We start from the raw sequence: 23,749 nt of genomic DNA on the forward strand, positions 1-23,749 counted from the left end.
TTCGCATGTTAAATTCTCAAACATGGTTTTAGGTAATTAGAACAAAAAATTAATAAATGAAAAGGCAAAGTAGTTATTAAAAAAATTGATTTGGATGAGAATAATCAGATATATAGAGATTATTAATACATGCATCTATCATCTTTATTTTCAAGCCTCTATCCCTATGATAGATATTGCAACTTTATTTAATTAGGATCTATCTTCCTTGGAACTAACTTCAATGTCCTTTCTTTATCATTTTTAAGCTCCCCGTGAAATGAAAAGTTAGTGTCTCTGGAGGAAAGCTCGTTTCTTTCTTTCTTGTAATTTAGCTTTTTTGCAAAAGCTAAAAGTAGAGGGAAGTATATATGGTTTTACCATGCTAGCATGTGATACTCCACAAGCTCCATAATTATAGCTTGGACCACATATTAATCAACTGCTAAAATGAAGAACTTTTTATTAATGACTAATTTTTCTTGGATTTAATCGTATAAATGTTTCTTTCACTGTTAGCAAATCTCAATCATTCATATGTTAACTATCATCGACTCTCAAATAAAAGTAATACAAATTAATAATGGATGATGTGTTGACAGTGTAATAAATTTTAAACTCATCTTTCTTTTGTATAAGTATATTGTGTATAAGGATCAATTGTTTCAAAATATGTCCTAAGTCAATGATGTTGAAACAAAAACATAAAAAATAATGAATGTTTAATTTTTTAATTGATATGATATATATTTTTTTATGTGAAACATAATTTATAACATTATTTGAGAAATGAGATCCTTCCTCATTAATACATTTACATCTTTTTTATTAATAAGATGTTGGATTTGATGGAAGTTTTGGGGTGATTTAGTTAAAATCTTAGTTATGGATAAAAGCAAATTTATCAAGTTAAGGGACCGTGAAAAAAGGAAAGGCCTAAGTATGTATATGGAAAAATGGATATTCAATGGAAAGTTTATTTATATTTTATTTTTTGCTCTTCATCGATCGCTTCTTATTTTTTACAAATACATATTCTTTTGTGTAAATTCTTTTAGAGAATATTGATTTATAGAAAGGATTTGTGACTTGAGAATGCAATACATGAGAGATAAAAAATGTGAATATACATATGTTAAAGTATAAAAATGAATATTGATATTACAAATTAAATTATACTTCATCCTATGCTTATTACATCATATCATATATAATATTCTCATCATTCTTTTTATAACATACTTTACATTCTATGTAGTTTTTATCATTTTTTCCTCATTTACCCATATTACAAGTTTCAACTATCTCTATTTTCTCTCTCAATAATACTCAATTAATGAGAAATATTAAATTAGGGTAACATTGCAATCTTATAATATTAAAAAAAACAATCACTTTAATACAATTTAATTACAAATTTATTTTTCTGAAATTAGTGGATGAAAACTAAAGCCTTTCCTTGCATGCACTATTATCAATCAAAGAAAGAAATGATGCAGGTGAACCTTGCAACATTTTATCACATTTTTCTTGCATAGCCCACAACTACTAGCATTCAATTGCAATTTCACTTGGACTTAAACCATACATATGCATGAAAAATAAGACACTTATTAATCAAATTAGATATACACTTACTTTAAGAGAGAAAAGATGTATGCACTAATAATGTATGACTTTTATATATGCTATCATTGTATCATCCATTATTCATATTTAATATCATTGATTTTTCAACAAAAATAATATAATCAAATGATATATAATATACTGATTATATATAAATCAGATAAATATTATACAGATACTACACTCTTACTTTATACTTGAAAAAGCTTCACGTGTCATTGTATTCTCGTTAAATCTTTCTCAAGAAATCTTCCAAGTTCACGTTCATTGAGACAGACATTTAAGTTTCTAACATCCACACTTGTTTTACATTGTTAGATTCTAAGAAATAAGTATAGAACCATTATATATAGGGTTGTTCTTCCTTCATAGTTTGTTCAAGTTCAACAATTAAGTGTATAGTAGTACTTCCATTATTCTTCTCTTAAACTTGAAACCCTATTTACTATGGCACCCCATGGAGAATCTTTGCTTACTTCATTCTCTAATAAGACCAATAACATGTCTATTTCCATGTCCAAGCCTCCAAAACTTCCATCTGAACACAATATTCAAAGAACAATCTCAGACATATCTTTTGAGCTAACCAAAGAAAGCATTGATTTAAACACAACACTTACACCAATAACTGAGGTAGAAGATGCAAAGTGTGAGTGTTGTGGCATGTGTGAGGAGTGCACACCAGAATACATTAAACATATAAGAGACAAGTTCCTAGGAAAGTTTGTGTGTGGGTTGTGTTCTGAGGCAGTGAAGGAAGAGTTGGAGAAAAATGGTGGAAACAAGGAAGAAGCAATAAGTACACACATGAATGCATGTGTTAGGTTTAACAAATTTGGTAGGGCTTTTCCTGTGTTGTTCCAAGCTGAAGCTATGAAAGAGATGCTGAAAAAGAGTAAAATGAATGGAAGAGGGGCTAAGTCCTTTAACCCTAGGGATAAAGTTGGAGAAAAGAAAGGTGGAATTTCTAGAAGTTCAAGTTGTATTGCTGCAATTACAAGAGATATGAATGATCTCAAAACATCTAAATAATCTTCATTACATATATATAACTTCTTATTAACATAACTAATGTATGCTTTTTCTATGTTAATTCCTAATGGAAATCTGTTATTTCGGTCCGTGTTATCATCTATGTCTCAAACCAATTAAAATATATTATTCAATTAAATAGAAAAAATATAAATATAAAATTATATTACTTACCTAGTATGTGTTCAAATGAAGAAATAGTTATTATTAAATGTCACATATTATCGACTGAAATTGGTGATGATAACCAACCTTACAATAATTTATGGTCTTTCCATGGTGAACATGGCCTTTGGTCTAGTTTTTGGAAGTTGACTCCCTCTTAGTTCTTATTTCCATTTCATTCTCCTGAGAGGGGTTATTATATGTTTTAGGTCAGTGACTTTTCCTTGTTTTATTCAATTATATTCAAGATAAATAGATAATGCAATCTTATAGTTAAATATTCCTTGTGCCTTAATTTAACATACTTATAATGCAATTCATTTTTGTGGCATCTCAATATTCCAAAAGCCAGGACATATTCTCCCTGTTAATAGAAAAACAAATACATCTTTTTTCTTCCTTTATTCTCAATGATAAAAATGTAGTTTCATTTTAATCAAATAGATAAATATTTCATTAAAAGTTACATTTCACTTTGGTTTTTAAATTACTTATTTCTTCATTAATGGAGAAGATATTGCTTACTCTGTAATATGTGGTTGAGAAGGCTAAGAGATCTTCAATCAAGTAACTCTAATAAGTCATATAAGATCATAAAAAATTCACATTCATGAGTCATAAATTCAGTTACTACTACCCATTGATGTATTATTGAGTATGGAACATAATTAAACTTCAAGCAATTAAATTATGCTGCAATTATGAATGTCACATAAATAGTACCATCACAACAAAAATCTCTATCATAACTTCAAGAAAGGGGTGGGGCTCTTCTTAGAAACCATTATTATTCACATTTTATTGAAGCCAAATGCTTTTAAACCCAAGCTTCCGAACAAATAATAGTTATCTAGCTCTAAGAGAGAAATCAAAATATATATAATATACACTAAACATACGAGAATTCTCTGAAAATGAAACGACTCAAGTATCAAATTACTATCCAGCTACTATTTAAAATAAAATATTAAAAAAAATATAATTTATTGTTCTTGCATACTTTTCAAAACTTTGACATTGAATTATGTGTTTGAAAACTATTTGAATATTTATCTTTTTTAAAATTTATAGCCTAAACTTCTTATATGTTTTCAAAACTCTATGGTTTCATTATTGTTCTAAAGATTTGTTTAGATTTGAATTGGCACGAAAGTCAATCTTCCTTTACGTGCTGTTTAGTTCAAAGGAGAAAAAAATTAATAAAGGGATGATAATGTTAATTAAAGGAAGAGAAATACATTAATGAAAACAAAATGTTTCAAGAGTACGACATTGCCGTAAAGATTTATACACACTCAATATATTATATACAATTAATTTATATTACTTATTTTGGAAAATTAATGATAAGTAAACATGAATAAATAATGATACAACGATAATATATTAAACTCATACACTATCCACTACCGATATTTAATCTAAAACACACTTGATGTAAAAGTCGTACAATTATATATGTTGTTATTAAGAAAATGAAAAGTCGTATGTATTCTTAAAAATGATAGGTTTCACCCATTCCCTTAAAGAGATTTGAGTGGAAACTTTTGCAATGCAAAACCTTTATAAGCAAAACAACACTTTGGAGGGAAAAGTAAAAAGTGCAACAAAATAAACCTTCAAGTTTAAGTGTACTATGGCACTATGACTTAATATTATGGACACACCAATAATGGGTGTTGTAATTTTTTGCCAAGACTTTATTTTGTTGGTGTTTTCCTACTTTTTTCTGCAATGTGATAATTTACTCAAAGAATTTTCATTTTATTAATAAAAAGATGGTGTGCATTAAAGTATCCTTTTTAGGTGTATGTGATTTTTCTCTTTATTAATTAAAATTTTCTATACGCATGAGTTAATCACTAATGTCATACTTAAATTACTTTCAGTATCATTGGTTCCATTTTAATAATATGATAGTAAAAAAATTAATCCCAAAGGAATAGTAATAGGTTTAATCCCAAAACTAAAAGGAATAGTAACATGTTTAAGGTGTTAGGGCATTGTAAACCATATCATGATAATAAAATATAAAAAATTAACAAAATACGAGTATATCACATGAACTCATGTACCAAAAAATACATGATCTCATGTATTGTTCCCATTGATTTGGTTTATTATAGAAAGGGATAATTCAAGTCAATTTTCAAAAAGAGGAAATCAAGTATGTCAACACATTCAAATCTTGTTTGCTCCGAAAAATAATAGTTAAAAGAACTAGAAAACTAGGCAATCTAGTGTACGTGTACATTTTATGAAAAGGTTATGTATATTTAGAATATAATTTGTTATGTGAGTATTCATGTTTTTACAAGTTTGTATACATTAATAGTTTGTTAATCAACCGTTATTAATATAATAATATTTGTGCAAATATTACACATTCCTTCTAGAAGTGGTGGAGATGATGTAACTAAATTGGGTTAAACCTGCTCCAGAAACACATCTAAAAAGATTGTATAAAAATTAAAGCATATATAACCAAAAGTTGCTTGGTGTTAATTGTTAAAATAATATATTTGTTTTGGAAAAAAAAGTCTTGTGTTTAACTTTTGATAAACCTTGTGAGAGGAGGGTTATGGGTTCGTGGTACTTGCTTTTAAAATGTTAAGATTATAAAATCAACACCATGCACAAGTTGAGTGTTGTAAAGATTGACCAAATTAAATATATAATACTAACAAATAGGTAGTATGGTAATATAAAGTCTTGCTATATTTTTAGAAAGACTAAAATGTTAAATATTTAACTTGTGATAACAATATTATTGAAATTGACAATTACATACCCCGAAAACAATTAACTCTTTATCCATAGGATATGAAAATATCCTTAGTCGTACTAAAAACATCAAATATATATAGTGAAAATAGATAGGCATATATATATATATATATATTAATTAAACATGACACTTTTGAGATTGTTGTTGAAATCAGGAGAGGCATGATGCATTTTTAGCTCTAAAACAAAATTTAACCTAAAACAAGTTAAAATGATTAAAATAAATAATATCAATATTTTTTAGGACCTAATGGCTATGAGCCTATGACCTATGAGGGTCTAATGTAAAAACGATGAAGCTTCTAGAAACCTAAGGGCTCCAGTGGCCTTTAAAATTATAGTTTTTCTTATTGCAAATTAATATTATTTTTAACAAATTTCAACAGTAAAAATAATCTGAAATAAAATAACTAATTGCCAATCTGTACGCAAATATAAATTAATGAGTCAAATGCCTAAGTTTGATTCTAATGATTTTTTGCTATTGTTTAACAATAAGATTGAGTATGAGAAAAAAATCCCTGAAAAATATGAACAGGACTTTGTCAAAATCCTGATAATATAATCACTCTTGGTGTATCATGTTGGAATCATAAGTTTCTATTAATATTTTTTAAATCAATTTTCTATTAAATTAAAATTTGCCAAGTCATGCTATAATAAGATATACTCTATATTTCTTGCATTTGACCAGCTCCTCACTAACCATAAACTAGTAATGCAATTTAAATGAGTGTGAATTATTTTTTACACATAATATCACCCGTTACTATTATTTAATGAGCATAAAATCTATTAGTTGATTTTTTTTAACACCATAAAAACTCTTACCCTATCGATATATGATTTAGTCTAAACTTAACTATCTTTAATTCTATTACCGTTAAGGTTAATCATGTGAAAAGCGAAAACAATGTAATTCATATTTATTTTCAAATATATTTAAATCTAGACCAATCCAAAAAGTTGAAAATTTGTCAAAATCAATCGATCAAATTGAATTTGCTTAGATGATGTACTATTTTTTTTACAAAACCATTCTGCATAAACACATAATTATTTATTGCAATTATTCTAAAAAATCACAAGTTAACTAATAATTCATTTTGCATGAAAACCGGAGAGGAATTGTATTAATGCCATAGTTGAAGAGTTGTTCCATGTTCATTCATTTAACAAAAGTAAACTCTCTATATATTATAATAATAAATTAAGCAATTGGTTAAACACCAAGTCATGCATACCAATTCTGCCAACTCACACATATTTCTCTAACAATCTCTTATTAATTTATTATATATATATATATATATACATATTATACATATAATCTTATAAGTTATAACCCTTTCTCTTTATAACACAAGATTCGGCTACATTCAAGGCTCTATCATTTCCAAAATCCTCTCATAAGTGGAAACAAGAAAAAGAGAACAAAGAAAAGCATAGGGAGAGATTTTCAGAGAATAGTAACATAGATACACAAAGTGAATAAGCTAGAGATGGCTTTATAGTTTCAAACACCAACAAACTAAACCCACCCCCTTTTGAGCATTGAACTTGCTAAGGTTCTTGTTTTGTTTTACTTACCTAACTGAGTAACTCAATACATTCAAGTAAGTATTTGCACTTTGTAGCTTCATATTTTCTTGTGTTGTTGTTTTTATTTTACATGTAAATGTTAGTATTTGTTGCAGATGAGACTTAAACCATTAACCTCCTTTGCTTCATTCCTTAAACCCTTCATCATGATTACCTTAATTTTGTGTCTTGTTGGTCTGAAGTATAGAACAAAAACATGTTAATTATTTCCACTTAGAGAGTAAAGAATCATTTATAAGAGTCTATTAATCCTCCCTTATAAATTAACTTTTGATAAGGTTGATTTACGTCCAATTATTTAACCTGATGTAAGATTCATTGAAATGTTCGATACAATAAACTTCAGGCTCATGAAGAATATTTATCAATACTTAGACAACTCGACCTATTGACTAATTTTTGGAATCGAGTTAGACTCATTTATATGACTGAATCAAATGTCGTTTTATCCAAAATGAAGTAATAGTTTCATGCATTTATTTCTATCTTTTGAAGGTTCGTTAGGCACAGGGAGTGGTACAAAATGGACGGGAATTTAAGCAGAAACAGAAGCATAAGTAGCAATTTAAGCAGAAGCATAAGCAGAAGCTTAAGCAGATCAGGATGGAGAATGGAAGAAGTGTTTGCAAGTGGTCGTTATTCAAGAAGAACATCAACAGTTGATGAAGATGAAGAAGCTCTAAAATGGGCTGCAATAGAGAGATTACCAACTTATGATAGGTTGAGAACAAGTATCTTTCAAACTTATGTTGAAGGTACTGATCATGCAGAAAGGCCAAGAGAAGTTGATGTTAGAAAGTTAGATGGAAATGAAAGACAACAAATTATTGATAAGATCTTCAAGGTTGCTGAAGAAGATAATGAAAAATACTTGAAGAAGTTCAGAAATAGAATTGAAAGGTGAGTTTCATCTCTTCAACTAAGGAAGTTCATGAACATAATTGTTAATTAGTTTCTTGATTACATCAAATTATTTAAAGTTAAAGATTTTAGCTTAATTTTCTGCTTTTACTTGTACACTAAACACTTATTTTGTTGGTTCAAATTATTTTGCATATAAAAATTTGTTCTTTGAAAAATGTTGAAGGTCTCAAATTAGATATTTTTATAATCAGAGACTATATTAACTAACGTTTACAATATTGGAGTATATCTTTGAGTGATAGTTTGTATTTTTTATTTTTTGGAAGCATTGATAAAGAATTTTTTTAAGGAACAAAATGAGTATTCCTTGTTAGTTATAATTATAAAATATTATTTGTTTTGTTTCATGTTCTTGTGATTTTGTGGGTCAAGATTCTACAGGAGAGTTAGGGCATAAAAACAAAGAAAAAAAAACATGATATAATATTTTTACCCAATACAATACAATGACACTTTTACCTCACCTACAACAGGAAAAAAGTAAGAACTTATATTTTATAAGAGGATTTGTTTCCTAATTTTGTGAAGGAGAAAAACAATAAGTTCAAAATTATGATATTGATTGAAATAAAAAACAAAAGCAAATAAAACAAATGAAATCAAATAGCTTTTATATAGTGTAACAAATGCTTGACATTTAAGTGATTTTCTAATCTTTGTTCCATGTGTTGGACATTTATTCAAAGCAATAACAAGTTGACATTATAGAATATGCTTTCAAGATGCCGATCAGTAACGTTTACACACTCACTTGAGAAGTATTCCAAATGCAATATTAGTGATAAAGTTCAAAATTAGGAGTCCCTATTAAAGTCAACATTTAGCCAGCAAAGCTATTCTTGAAATACTTATTATATGATTAAAAATCACATGCTCTTCTTTGGAAAAAAATTGAGATTTGTTTTTTATATCTTAACATTTCATTGTCTAGATTTTTGGAATTGTTACCATCTTTATCCTCACATTAGTATTAACATATATTTGTTTTCACTAATCTTATACCATGATCCTACGCTAATGATAATAAAACAAAAATAACAATAACAATGAATATTTAAAAAAATTAATTGACATGATATATCAGTTCAGTGTGACATGTGTGCTATTTTGTTTATTTTTAAAAATATTTTTATAGAAAATGATGAAACATACACATGTTATGATTTATAGAAAATGATGAAATATTTTGTTTATTTGTTCATTCCATACCCATATTTTAATTAATTTGAGATAACATATTTATATTTCACTATGTTCAATTTTACTTTATTGAATTTGCATGTTTGGTACATATATAATCACAACAACTTATAGAAACACACTACTCTAGAATATTAATGTTATTCCCACTACTCACAATGTCCAATTATCATTATCCACTTAGTTTTGATTACTTTAATTGAATTGCAGGGTTGGTATCAAACTTCCAACTGTAGAAGTAAGGTTCCATAATTTAAATGTTGAGGCAGATTCATATGTTGGTACCAGAGCTTTGCCAACCTTACCAAATGTTGCATTAAACATTATTGAATCAGCTATTGGTATATTTGGAATTAGTACTGCTAAGAGAAGAAAGCTCACAATTCTTAAGAATGCTTCTGGCATTATTAAACCTTCAAGGTACCATGTCAAAATCACTACCTTATAGATTAATATTTTAATACCAATTGACCCATTTGATATATTTTATTAATTGTTATTAGTATCATTGTTAATTTGTATTAAACAAATTTCTTGGTGTTTTATGCAGGATGGCCCTTTTGCTAGGTCCACCTTCATCAGGGAAAACAACACTTTTGCTAGCATTAGCTGGAAAATTGGACCCTGACTTAAGGGTAGAATTTTAATCCTATCTACTTCATTAAACTATCACTATTTCCTTTCGGGATTTGTAGATGCTCATCTCAACGAGTGTCGCTTGAAAATCGAATCCTTGACCTATTAGTCAACCTAGGAATCTAGTAGAATCTTTACACTACTAAATTACATCTAAACTATTATTATTATTAAAAAATGAAAGTGACAATAATTAATATCTTTTTTTGTTACACCACATGGATTGAATAACATTAATGATGTCTATGAATTATTAAAAATAGGTGTTTATTTTGAATGGAACAGGTGAATGGAGAAATCAGCTACAATGGGCATAATCTTAATGAATTTGTCCCTAGAAAAACTTCAGCTTATATTAGTCAAAATGATGTGCATCAAGGAGAAATGACTGTTAAAGAAACTCTTGATTTCTCAGCTAGATGCCAAGGGGTTGGTTCAAGATATGGTAATTTAATCAACACATTTCTATTAAACTATCCTTCAATTTTTGTCTAAATTAAATTATTGACAATTTATTTTTAAATAAAAAAAATGTTATTGTAGACCTATTAGCTGAGCTAGCTAGAAGGGAAAAGCAAGCTGGTATTTTACCAGAAGCAGAAATTGACCTCTTCATGAAGGTATTAAATAGTATTTTATGTAGGAAATATAAACAATATCCTTATATATATAAAAGTAAAACTCCATAATTTTTTTATAATTAATTTAACTACTAATTTAATACATGACATGACTAACTAGTACATATTTAATAGGTGAAGAATAAGAGAGATTATTTGCTCCAAAATCTCTTTATTTGAGCAAATTATAAATTCATCTTAACTATGTACTTTAAATTAAATATTCAATCACTTTCTTCATTTTTATTCATTTATTTATTTATAAGATAATTCTCACTTGTTTCTTACATTTTTAGGCTACTGCAATGGAAGGAACAGAAAGTAGTCTTATGACTGATTATACTCTCAAAGTAAGTGACTTGTTTTTTCAATACTCCTCTTTTAGGTTAGAGAGAGAGGCAAAATATATAAAGATGGTTGAAGTTACAATTTTGACAAATCAAATTATATACTCACAATATATAGTTATATGCCCAACATGTTAAAACCATGATATTGGGACTTTGATATAAAAAGCTCAATGGTGAATGAAACTCTCCCTTAAAAGTCTGAGTCATATTTCTTAATGGATAAGATTATTTTAACTCGCGACCTTATAACAAAAACTTTGATATTTAATAAATAAAAAAATTGATATATTTTTACTAAATCCTTATACTCATAAGAAAGTAATAAATACTTTATATATTAAGATTGGTTTACAAGCTAGATTGTCACTTTCTTGTAAGTAAGAAAATATTAATAAAAAAATTCAGTACGAGAATATATCACTATCCTATAAACAATTTTTCTTTAAAATTCAACTCAGCCACTATGATGAAGGATTTCTATCTTCTAGTTACAATGTCAAAAGTGGGGCCCTGCTGGAGAACCTTTTGTTTTATAGGATTATTACCTATACACCTTTTATATTGCTTATGTAATGTAAATCACTTTTTTTTATTAATTGCTTAATGTATGATTCAGATATTGGGGCTTGACATTTGCAAAGATACTATTGTGGGTGATGAAATGAAAAGAGGTGTATCTGGTGGCCAAAAAAAGCGTGTCACTACTGGTAAGAACAAACTCAAAAGTCAATGTAATCTAAACTTATTTACTTTCCAATATAAAACGAATAATCTTCTGCACCTTCATTCACAAAATGTCACTACCATTTTACTTAACTATATATATAATATAATATCATAAGGTTCTAAGCAATATTATAATAAGCCAATGCTCAAGTTGCATGCCCCTTAAATTATACACTAATTATGCTTTACTAATCAAATTATGATATACATTGAATTTGTAATTAACTCTTAGAATGAGTTTTGATTCTCCAAAAGTTTTGATTTTTGATTAGTCCTTAAAAATTATATATCAATTATGTTTTACCCAACTCCTTTTATCATTTTATTACAATCTTGAATTAACAATCAAAACCCTTTCTAAAACCAACTTAGAATAATGATTTCTAGTTGAAAGGTTAGTATCAATCAAGTTCTCGTAGATTCGAGAATTTCTTACTCTAAATTTGTTTACAACACTGTTTGGTTTTCTATAGACTAATTTGTCAGTTAGCAAAATGACGTTGTCGCTGGATACTTGTAATTAGTTCTTAGAATGAGTTTTGATTTTGTACAGGTGAGATGATCGTTGGTCCAACAAAAACACTTTTCATGGATGAGATATCAACAGGTCTTGATAGTTCAACAACATTTCAGATAGTGAAATGCTTCCAACAAATTGTACACTTAACTCAAGCAACCATTTTCATGTCCCTGCTCCAACCTGCTCCTGAGACCTTTGATCTTTTTGATGATATTTTCTTAATATCTGATGGTCAAATTGTTTATCAAGGCCCACGTGACCATATTGTTGAGTTCTTTGAGTCCTGTGGGTTTAAATGTCCTGACAGAAAAGGAACTGCTGATTTCTTACAAGAGGTATGGATATCTATGTAATTATATAAATGAATCCACCTTCCATACCATAATGTACTATACTTATTGTTACAGTTTACTATTTACATAAGGGCGGCTTAATGTACGTAACTCCTACTTAGTAGAGTCTAAGAAGGGTAGATGCACGCAGTTTTACTTCTACTAGAAGAGAGATTGTTTTCGGGATTTAAACATGTGGTTGCAGTGAACCAACCTTACTATTTGTATATTAGTATATACCTTATTCTATATAAATTGCATTTAACTGAATAGGCTTTTAGATGAAGAAAAAGCCTTTAACAAGTGACATATGTACTCAAACCAATATAACACAAAACATTGTTCCCTAAGTAACGTACCTTTAGCTATTAGTTCTATGAGACTTTTCCACCGATAAACTTCACACTTGAATAAATCCAAACAATAGTGGTAGGCACAAGCACAAATTCTTATTCTCTAATACATAGTAGTAGCCTCTCAATGTTTCCAGGGACGTAGTCACAATTGACCGAACCTCGTTACCAAATTTCATGTGTTATTTTCTCTTCTCCATATTCTCTCTTACTATTTGAGTGCTCTTTGTTCCCGACACAACCTTAGGCTTGTTGAGGCAGAACCTACCCTAAGCTATCTCATTTTTTTCCTTTCAATGTTCTAAAGACCAAAGGAGTAAAGTAAAAAGTGACATTTGAACTCTATACAGGTTACTTCAAGGAAGGACCAAGAACAATATTGGGCAGACAGAAACATACCATACCATTATATAACAGTGAGTGAGTTTGCAAACATGTTCAAGCAATTCCATGTTGGAAGACAACTTGAGAGTGAACTCTCTGTGCCATTTGACAAGGCAAGGGGACATAAAGCATCTCTTATTTTCAAGAAATACACAGGCTCCACAGTGAAACTTTTCCAAGCATGTTGGGACAAAGAGTGGCTTCTTATAAGAAGAAATGCTTTTGTCTATATATTCAAGACAGGTCAAATAGTTGTTATTGGTTTTATAGCAGCAACTGTGTTCCTTAGGACTCAAATGCATACAAGGAATGAGAGTGATGCCGCACTTTATGTTGGTGCAATTTTGTTTACAATGATCATGAACATGTTCAATGGTTTCTCTGAGCTTCCACTCACAATTGCAAGGCTTCCTGTGTTTTACAAGCATAGAGATCACCTTTTCCACCCTCCATGGACCTATACACTTCCCAATTTCCTTCTCAAGTTGCCCATTTCTGTACTGGAATCTGTTGTTTGGACAATTATGACATACTACTCTATTGGATTTGCACCTGCAGCCGCCACGTAAGTCGATTATATTTTTTCGTAATCGTAGACATGGTTTATAATATAACATTATATGGTATCATTTGATTTATGTAGCCAACTAGGACTAGTCGTAAAAGGCTTAATTGTTATCATTGTCGTATATTTTGATTTGGTTGTTGCATCTTAACTCATGTTTTTCATATCTTCCAACCTTGATTGTTTTCCATAAAACTGATTACACTATTGATACTAAATACTACATACCATGGTCTTGATATTACATAATGTGTTGATATATTATAGTACTGATTACTAATGCATATTTCGAGTTTTCGACTTTCAGGTTCTTCAAACACTTGTTAGTGGTGTTTCTTGTCCAACAAATGGCAGCAGGGATGTTTAGGCTAATTTCAGGAGTCTGTAGGACAATGATTGTTGCCAACACCGGTGGAGCGCTCATGCTCGTCCTCGTTTTCTTACTCGGAGGCTTCATCCTACAAAAAGGTGAGTGACTAATCTAATCTCTAATTAAGGGCACTTGAAAATCATCACCAAAACTATTATATATGTTATGTGTTCAAAGAATATATACTCACATGGATGCTTGACCCTTAATGTTAACAGATCAAATTCCAAACTATTGGATTTGGGGCTATTGGATCTCACCACTGATGTATGCTTTCAATGCATTTTCGGTGAATGAATTGCTTGCTCCAAGGTGGCAGAAAAGAGTAAGTAGTGTAGTTTTCAATAGCAGATTACAATGTGAATGATTAATTGGCTTAGCAATGAACTTCTTTTTCTGATTGATCATCCTTTATTCGCAGTCTTCAAATGGCCAAACCACGATTGGTATAGCTACATTAGATAATTTCGGCGCTCATCCCGAAAAAAGATGGTTCTGGATAGGTGCTGGAGCTCTCCTAGGTTTTGTGATTGTTTACAATGTTCTCTTCACCCTTGCACTTATGTACCTTAACCGTAAGATATCGTATTCTTATCAAATTTTCCAATGAATTCTTTCGTTCGCTTGTTGTTAAAGTCTTAACAAAATGTTTGGCTTGTATTGTTCGATTCACTAGCTATTGGAAAGAAACAATCAATTATATCTGAAGAAGAAGCAAGTGAAATGGAGGGTGGAGGAGACTCTAGGGAAGAACCAAGATTTTTAAGGCCAGATTCCAACAAAGGGATACCGCGTCAATCGTTATCTTCTACCGATGGAAACAACACAAGTAAAATTTTCAACTTTTAAAGAAATGACATGCTTGGTATAAGACTACATTTTCTGTTTCAATCAGAATTACAAGTGTGTCACTTTGTTTTCAATGTTCTGTACATAATCTTTGTTAACCATAAAGAAAACAAGGTGGCATCATACTTGTTGTAAGTATTTTGTTGACAGAATTTGGAGTTCTTCTGATTATGCTTGTCTTGTAAATGAACCATTTCAGGAGAAGTGGCGATGCAACGAATGGGCACAAATCCCAGTGAAATAAGAAACGCTGATCCAGCCATCGAGTTGGCCACGGGAGTTGCCCCGAAAAGAGGAATGGTTCTACCTTTTCAACCGCTTGCAATGTCTTTCGATAGTGTCAATTACTATGTGGACATGCCTGCTGTAAGAACCTCATCACCTACTCAATATAACTTTATATTATACCATTCGTAATCGATGGAACCTATGACTTACGCAATTTTTTTGAACTCTTGTTAACTCTTAACAGGAAATGAAAGAACAAGGAGTGAGTGAGGATAGGCTACAATTGCTCAGGGAAGTAACTGGTGCCTTTAGGCCTGGAGTTCTAACAGCTCTAATGGGAGTTAGTGGAGCCGGAAAGACAACATTAATGGATGTCTTAGCAGGAAGAAAGACGGGTGGTTACATCGAAGGAGAAGTTAGAATCTCTGGCTTCCTTAAGAACCAAGAAACCTTCGCTAGAATTTCAGGATATTGTGAACAAACTGATATCCATTCACCCCAAGTTACTGTCAAAGAATCTCTGATTTACTCAGCTTTCCTTAGGTTACCTAAAGAAGTTGGCGATGATGAAAAGTTGGTAAGCATTAAGCACCACAAAATTTTCCTTCTGCTCCTAATAACGATACATAAAAGAGTGATTTTTTTACATTTCAATTGTTTTATCTTTTCAGAAATTTGTGGAAGAAGTGATGGATTTAGTGGAGCTGAATAATCTCAAGGATGCTATAGTTGGACTTCCAGGTGTTACCGGGTTGTCAACTGAACAGCGAAAGAGGCTAACGATCGCTGTTGAGCTCGTTGCTAATCCTTCAATCATTTTCATGGATGAACCAACTTCAGGTCTTGATGCAAGAGCAGCAGCCATTGTTATGAGGACTGTGAGAAACACTGTTGACACTGGAAGAACAGTTGTCTGCACAATTCATCAGCCTAGCATTGATATATTTGAAGCCTTTGATGAGGTAATAATGAGCTTATTATATGTATTGTGTGATAGGAGAAACTATTTGATGGTCTCGGATCAATGATCCAGAACACATCGTCATTGTTGATCATGCATTGATGAGTTATAATCATGAGTCCGTTCCAAATCAACAGTGAATGAGTGTCATAAATGGTTGGTCCGGGGCCATCTAATAATTTCTCGTGTGATAGTCTTTACCTCCATCGTTTTTTGGTACCTAAATGTTTTCTTTTGCACCAGCTGTTGCTGATGAAGAGAGGAGGGCAAGTGATCTACTCAGGACCTTTAGGAAGGAACTCACACAAGATTGTAGAATATTTTGAGGTATTACAACAAAATGATTATATTCTTTTCATAAAGTCATGTAACAAGGGATTCAACAATAATTCCATGTTCACAGGAAATTCAAGGGGTCCCAAAAATAAAAGATAAGTACAATCCTGCTACATGGATGTTAGAGGTAAGCTCCATAGCAGCCGAAGTTCGACTTGGAATGGATTTCGCTGAATACTACAAGACATCAGCTTTGGCTCAGTAAGTCTACAAACAACTAGAACACCAATGTTTCCATAGAAAAAACTTCTTTTCCGAAAAACCATTGTTTCGGCCTTTCGGGTATAATCTGATATGTTTGGCAAGCCTGATTAAATTACAAAAAAATTGATTTTATTATAATGGAATATAGCAGCAATTGATTATACATACTAACATATGTGCTTATGAGCAGGAGAAACAGAGCTCTTGTAAATGAGTTAAGTGTACCACCTCCTGGAGCAAAAGACTTGTATTTCCCTAGTCAATTTTCGCAACCGACTTTGGGGCAATTTAAATCATGCCTATGGAAGCAGTATCTGACTTATTGGAGGTGTCCAGATTATAACCTTGTTAGATATTTTTTCACCTTGCTTGTTGCTCTTGTGGTAGGATCTGTATTTTGGAAAGTTGGCACAAAAAGGTTTGAGCTATTTCCTATGATAAAAACTAACATCTTTTTCAACCATATGGTTAAGGATTTCAGCTAAGTTTTTCTTCTTATTATCTTTGTATAGGGATAGCTCAAGTAACTTGACCACAATTATAGGAGCATTGTATGGTTCTATCTTTTTTGTTGGTGTTAACAACTGCCAAACTGTTCAACCGGTTGTCGCCATTGAAAGAACAGTATTCTATAGAGAAAGGGCTGCTGGAATGTATTCTGCTTTGCCGTATGCCATCGCGCAGGTTTGAGAATATATTTACTTCAAAGAGTTCCAAAGATAGCATTTTCACCTGTTATGTCCTTGAAAGTTTATTTTGTCAATGAATAACTCTTTCAAAGATATAAAAAATATTAAGTAGAAGAACTAATATTACTAAATGTGATGACTCAAGGCACTAATTTAGTTCCCTTTGCTTAAATATTTTCTTTGAATGATTAAATTACCCTTTAAAGTGGTATCAGAATCTTTTCCAGCATATTTTTCTTATTATGCTGACATTGGTATTTCATTTTCAGGTCATTATTGAAATACCATATTGCTTTGTCCAAACCATAGTTTTTGCATTCATAGTGTATGCTATGGTGAGCTTTGAATGGCATGTGGCTAAGGTCTTTTGGTTCATATTTGTGAGCTTCTTTACCTTCTTATACTTCACATACTATGGTATGATGACTGTTTCCATTACACCAAACCACCAAGTAGCATCAATCTTTGGAGCTGCATTCTATGGACTCTTCAATCTCTTCTCTGGTTTCTTTATAGCTAGACCAGTAAGTACCATTCTACTTTGGTTATTCTGCAAAACATAATGTACCATTCTAGTTTTGTTTTGTTTTGATTCACTTCTGAAAACATGAACTAGAATGAAAAATAACATTATTTTATGTGGTGGCTGAGTAAGTCTACCAACATAAAAGGAAATTAAAAAATATTTGTCTATACCAATAAGATATAATATATTGCATTAGCATATGAGTGTAATATCTAAAGATTTATACCATTACATATAGTCAATATACCATTATACATAGTCAATATTTTTCTATACCAATAAGAATTAATAATGATTAAATATGAATGGTAAATAATCCAATAATAATGTATAGAACTCTTATATCATGTTTCTCTTAATGTATATTGCATGAGGGGAACATCTTCTGTCTCAAAAGAATGTATTCTATGTCCACTGTTTATGATTGCTCAGAAAAATACTCAATTATTAAAATTTTAACTTTTCAACCAATCATAAACCGTGGTACATAAAGTGACATACTCTATGAGAAAATATATGTGTTCCAGGATTAGCATAGCATATTGGGTGTCTCTTTGTAATGTTTATTAACATAATTCCTATGATGACGACTTTGGCATTTCAGAAAATTCCTAAGTGGTGGGTTTGGTATTACTGGATTTGCCCAATTGCATGGACAGTGTATGGATTAATAGTGTCACAATATAGAGATGTATTGGATCAAATTGAAGTGCCTGGGTGGGACCATAAGCCTAGTATCAAAGATTATATCGACCAGGAATATGGGTTTAAAGCAAACTTCATGGGTCCAGTTGCTGGAGTTTTGGTGGCTTTCCCTGTCTTCTTTGCCTTTGTATTTGCCACTGGCATCAAAATGCTCAATTTCCAAACAAGATAAAAGAACAAAGGAGCTCAAGAATTATTGGAAATTAAGTTATGTTGTTGCAAATTTTATAGTGAAAAATTCTTTATGTATGCTTGTAGGTAAGGAGGGGAGATTTTATAATTGATGTTAGACAAAGAAATATTGTTTTTGTACCCTTTTGAAGGATGTTTAATAAATGTAATGATGTTGTTCATAAAATTGTTAATTGGTTTGCTATACTCATGTGTAGAACAATTTAGTTTTTTATGTGCTCAATTTAATGCATAGTATCAATAAGATGTCTAGTGGAGAATATCTAAAAAGATCGAAAGGTTAATAGTTTAATTCCTGGAAATGACATTTATTAGGAGAAACAATTACGCATCTCGAAAGAGATTAGTTTCTTATCAAGAAGTGATAATTATTTTAGTAGTACCAAAAAACTATTCAATTCATTTATATCCAAACTTAATAATCATTAATCCATTTTAATAGATTAGATGAATAAATATTCATGACTTTACATCAATCTTTATCATCTATATGATAAGAATTTGTTTGAGACTATTATGTTGAACCCTATAATATTTTTTTATTGGTTTTTTCATTTTCCATGTTTAGCAACAAGGATCATATTCATATGATATGTGATGTCTCAGAGCAAAAGTTGGCTATAGTGGGCATGCATATGCATGCATGCATGCTAACTAGCTGCTTTCAATAATGGCAGTGGATTCTAAAGATGATATTTTTTGTGTAGAATTGATGCTGTTAAGAAGAATACCATTGAAAAAAGAATATCAGAACTAACCTCTTCAGTCTCCACCATTGCATCTATTCTTGTCAGCACACACTAATTACTTGATAAGGAAACTAAATAAGGGATAGTTTCTTTTTTCAGGTTCTGTCAGTGTCAGCAGTTAATTCTTCATCAATGTCATTGGATTTTAAGGAAATAGTAGATGCACACAATTATTTCTGGTATAAAACATGAACATTAAATCACTTAGACATATTAAGATTCTAACTTTGTTTTCCTACCCTTTTTAGTTTTAACCTATTTGAAATCATTTCTGGACATTTATATTTTAAATCTTCAAATAAAATTATTGATATAATTGGACATTTATATTTTAAATTTTGTTTCTATTCTTAATATACATAACAACTCAAGTGATTGTGAATTACATTAACCACAATTGTTCTCCTTCAACTTACCATCGTCACAATGCAACAACTACCACATCAACACAACTAAACTATTTATAACTCAATCATGGATTGATATTCTTATCAACAATATAGATAGTGATAAGAGGAAAAAACCAACAATCTTACATACTTGAAAAAAGCAGAAAAACCAGATTCCTATCCTTCTCCACCCACCTAAATTCCCCTCTCTTTACGTAGGAGCATATATATATATATATCACCACATACATACAAAAGAAGTAGTTACATTTTACTTAAACTAATTATTTTTTAATCATCATCTAAACTTGTAAAAAGCAATGTATAAAAATTATCATTACATTTTTTAAAGACAAATATTTTTTAAGAAGGGGAAAGTGTACTTCCGATAATTAAACACAAACTCATCAACACCTCTTGTGTTCACTAACGATGAATTGGTATAGTAATGTAAAGTTCTACTAGATCACCATGTGTTATATTAAGTCAAATGTCAAATATTTGATTTGTTAGGAAATACAACTATGCACACCGTAAAATATTAGTTTTTTATTCTTACGGTACGGAGAGGGAGAGAATCTCTTGTCCAACACTTGTTCCTCTTCTAAAACATTTAACTTTGTTGGCACTGTTTAGAAAAAAGACATGACGCGAGGACCACTTAGGTGTAGGGCAAAATTCTTATGTCAATCACTGATATATAGTTTCCTTTTTGGTCACAATGATTCCCATTTTTGTTATTCTCTCCGCACCATATCTTACCACAGTTGCATGCATGGCACCTGACATGTTCTTTTGTTGTCCAAATTTTGCTAATTCTACTTCAATTATGATTTATGATTTTAATGGTTTTTTATTTCCCATGGTATCCTCCTATAGGTGAGAGTCTAATATAATCAAACATATCTAAGGAAACATTTTTTTTTAAAATTCTATATCATTGGGTTAAGAAGTATTTTAAGGATACGATTTAAAGAATATGAAAGAAAAAATTATATTAGAAAATTAAATCAAACATTTTTCAATATATTAAAGGATTAATTTTTAGGACAATATGCCTTAGTACACTTGTTATCATTTCACTAAAAAAAATGTCAAGTCAATAATTAGTTGATACAAAATTTCAGTTGGTTTTAGTTTTACATGTATTCTAAAGTTTATTTTACATATACATTTTTTTGTGTTTACAATGATAAACTCTTATCATTTTTTGTGTCAAAACTATTCCAATAGAATAAAAAAAAGTACTATTATTTGCATATGAGTGTAGGTGTCACCTTATTTGTTGAAATAGTTTATTATGATCTATACAGTGCTTCTAATTAGTTCCTACTTCCTACACATATATGATATATATATCCTTTTGGTGCTATAAAAACCCTCTTATCTCCCACTTCTATATCATTCTTGTACTCTCTTAATTAAATTTTCTTATATAATGGAGAGAAACCATTCCCACAAGCAAGTTGCTGCAATGAAACAATCCCTCTTTGATCAGGTTCTTCACTCATCATCTTAACATTTTTTTTATATGTTCTTTCATTGCTACTCTTGAGAAACACTAAGTTATATATACACACACATATATATATATATATATCATAGCTTTTAACTTTGTGCAACAGACTCATTCATTAGCAGAACAAGAAATGTTACTATATGCAAAGTACATATTGAATGTGCACTTTACCTTACAAAAAAATGGGTATGCCATTGTTAAAAGTGTCAAGGAATATGCCCTAAAAAAAGTGTTGAGGAATTAATTTGTTAACTGTGTCAGTTACACTCTTAGACTTAGTTACAAGGCAATGATGAGAATTCTTCAAATACTGGTCCTTTTTAGGGTCATTTGGATGAGCAGTTTATCCAACTTGAAGAATTGCAGGATGATGCTAACCCTAACTTTGTTGAGGAAATTGTGACTCTTTACTACCATGATTCATCCAGGCTTATCTCAAACATGGAGCAGGCACTGTAAGTTTATCAATTTCATCATACTTTGTTTTTTCTTTACATTTCCTATTATTGTTATAAAATTAAGTTGATACCATTCTTGTGTTTGTGTTTGTGGTAGGGGGAGGAACCCACTAGATTTCAATAAGCTAGACAATATTATGCATCAATTCAAAGGAAGCAGCTCAAGGTAAATATAGAATAGTCCATAAGGGAGAAAATTACATTTATAATTAATCTAACCCTTATTTAAAAGTATCATCATGTATATGCTGTGTTTGCTTTATCACAACAAAGAATCCTAATGATTTGAACTCAATCATTTATTTTCCTTTGTTATGGGTTGCAGCATTGGTGCCAAAAAGGTGAAAGCTGAATGCACTTTATTCAGGGAATATTGCAGAACAGGAAATGCAGAAGGGTAATCTTGCTTACACTCATGCTTCCTTCAGTAACTGCCACACTAGCATTTCCTTAAGGGTCCCTTCTTTTCATGAATAATAACTAGCATTTCATGGAAGAGAACTGAAGGGTTATTCAATTCATTATAGTAGTAGTATTTGTTAGCATATATCCTACATAGTCATAGACTAATAGTAGTATTTTTTGTGTATGAATATGCAGATGCAGGAAGAGCTTCCAACAATTGAAGAAAGAATATTTAGCCTTGAGAAAAAAATTTGAAGCTTATTTTCAGGTAATTATAGAGAGTGGGATTTTTGTTGAGTGTTCAACACTAGTTAGAAATGGTAAAACAAACTCATACCCGTCGGTAAAATCTGTATAGCCACGAGTACAGGTCACAAACAAGTACTCATGGATTTTATAAATAGATATTTTAAAATACCTAATACATACGCGCATACACGGATATTGTGATAACTATGACTGCGAGTACCCGTTATTAGTTAGCTTTTGTGCTACAAGAGCTTAGTTATAGTAAATTTGTAATACAATTAATGTGTATATATTTCCTTGTGCAGTTGGCTAGGCAAGTTGGACCCTTGGAGAGTGCATGTTGCCCCAGGTAAAGGTGGTGGTATATGAATATGGTGAAGGAATATGTAATTGGTGAATTATGTATGTATCTGGAAAATTACATATTCACCAAAAGAAAAGGAATGGCAATATAATCCCATTTAGGAGATGCTATATACTTTACCATGTCAGTTTTGTTTTCAAATGTTGTAAGAATCTTGCTTTCAAGCTCTGTAGTTTATATCATTTATATAATGAGTTATGTAATTTATATTCTAATTTTATAAACTGGTTTCATGTATAGTAAATTAGTAATAAAGTAGTCCAAATTAGCCTGTTAACTTCTTAACATAACTGTGGGTTTCATCAGTGAAGCCCAAAGTGGCTTCAATAATTGTAATAAATAGCACAAACCCATGCTGACGTTGAGTTTCACTAGTGAAGCCCATCATTATTCATAAGTGTGATCTTTTAAGAGTGGTTCAGTTAAAAGTTATATTACAATAATGATGTATAGGTATTATACTCTATCCACATAAACATTTATGAAATATTTATATCATATCCATCTACTCTTGTTGAAATATTAGTTGGAGAGGGTTACAAGGTGAATGATTCTAAAACAATCTCTTTATTCATTAATATTAATAGAGAATATCACAAATATTTTATAATTTTTTTTTGTTACTATCAAAAGCACTCCTCATCTTTTTGGGTAGGAAATTAATCTTTTTTGAAGTTCGTGACTGCATATCTTAGGAATCAAACACTTTTGGTCATCCTATGGATTTAGCAGAATCTTATATTACTAGACCA

General features: G+C 30.4%; 3 protein-coding genes across 5 annotated transcripts; all 3 read left to right on the plus strand.

Moving 5' to 3' along the window:
- On the plus strand, positions 1,982-2,726 carry LOC109351240. Of its 2 annotated transcripts, XM_019592643.1 has the most exons (2): positions 1,982-2,104; positions 2,153-2,726. In XM_019592643.1, exons 1-2 carry the CDS (start codon positions 2,056-2,058, stop codon positions 2,638-2,640), a joined length of 537 nt encoding a protein of 178 aa, XP_019448188.1. In that variant the 5' UTR covers positions 1,982-2,055; the 3' UTR covers positions 2,641-2,726. The 2 variants fall into 2 exon arrangements, with proteins under 2 accessions (XP_019448188.1, XP_019448187.1); XM_019592642.1 differs by having other exon boundaries at positions 1,983-2,726.
- LOC109351233 (ABC transporter G family member 36-like) lies at positions 6,944-18,846 on the plus strand. The gene is made up of 23 exons (XM_019592632.1): positions 6,944-7,208; positions 7,690-8,094; positions 9,529-9,738; positions 9,869-9,953; positions 10,240-10,399; positions 10,498-10,574; positions 10,871-10,924; positions 11,541-11,631; positions 12,204-12,505; positions 13,206-13,804; positions 14,112-14,272; positions 14,393-14,499; positions 14,596-14,749; positions 14,851-15,003; positions 15,223-15,389; positions 15,496-15,828; positions 15,923-16,213; positions 16,456-16,539; positions 16,616-16,749; positions 16,943-17,170; positions 17,265-17,436; positions 17,711-17,965; positions 18,572-18,846. The coding sequence occupies exons 2-23, from the start codon at positions 7,718-7,720 to the stop codon at positions 18,842-18,844; spliced, it is 4,467 nt and encodes a 1,488-aa protein (XP_019448177.1). The 5' UTR covers positions 6,944-7,208; positions 7,690-7,717; the 3' UTR covers positions 18,845-18,846.
- Positions 21,391-23,360, plus strand: LOC109351241 (histidine-containing phosphotransfer protein 4-like). Of its 2 annotated transcripts, none has more exons than XM_019592645.1 (7): positions 21,391-21,500; positions 21,846-21,976; positions 22,077-22,145; positions 22,305-22,376; positions 22,580-22,657; positions 23,082-23,224; positions 23,316-23,360. In XM_019592645.1, exons 1-6 carry the CDS (start codon positions 21,441-21,443, stop codon positions 23,086-23,088), a joined length of 417 nt encoding a protein of 138 aa, XP_019448190.1. In that variant the 5' UTR covers positions 21,391-21,440; the 3' UTR covers positions 23,089-23,224; positions 23,316-23,360. The 2 variants fall into 2 exon arrangements, with proteins under 2 accessions (XP_019448190.1, XP_019448189.1); XM_019592644.1 differs by having other exon boundaries at positions 22,580-22,652; positions 22,939-23,224.

The sequence above is a fragment of the Lupinus angustifolius genome, chromosome LG06, assembly GCF_001865875.1.
Source record: "Lupinus angustifolius cultivar Tanjil chromosome LG06, LupAngTanjil_v1.0, whole genome shotgun sequence".
Lineage (NCBI taxonomy): Eukaryota > Viridiplantae > Streptophyta > Magnoliopsida > Fabales > Fabaceae > Lupinus > Lupinus angustifolius.

What these genes read in the sequence shown, in the direction of transcription:
- LOC109351240 (XM_019592642.1), top strand. Translation starts at nt 2,056, where the DNA reads ATGGCACCCCATGGAGAATCTTTGCTTACTTCATTCTCTAATAAGACC.
- LOC109351233 (XM_019592632.1), top strand. Translation starts at nt 7,718, where the DNA reads ATGGACGGGAATTTAAGCAGAAACAGAAGCATAAGTAGCAATTTAAGC. An exon ending in AAAAAAGCGTGTCACTACTG is followed by an intron (nt 11,632 to 12,203) that starts GTAAGAACAAAC and finishes GATTTTGTACAG; the next exon opens with GTGAGATGATCGTTGGTCCA. An exon ending in CTGCTGATTTCTTACAAGAG is followed by an intron (nt 12,506 to 13,205) that starts GTATGGATATCT and finishes AACTCTATACAG; the next exon opens with GTTACTTCAAGGAAGGACCA.
- LOC109351241 (XM_019592644.1), top strand. Translation starts at nt 21,441, where the DNA reads ATGGAGAGAAACCATTCCCACAAGCAAGTTGCTGCAATGAAACAATCC. An exon ending in TCAAACATGGAGCAGGCACT is followed by an intron (nt 21,977 to 22,076) that starts GTAAGTTTATCA and finishes TGTTTGTGGTAG; the next exon opens with GGGGAGGAACCCACTAGATT. An exon ending in AGAACAGGAAATGCAGAAGG is followed by an intron (nt 22,377 to 22,579) that starts GTAATCTTGCTT and finishes ATGAATATGCAG; the next exon opens with ATGCAGGAAGAGCTTCCAAC.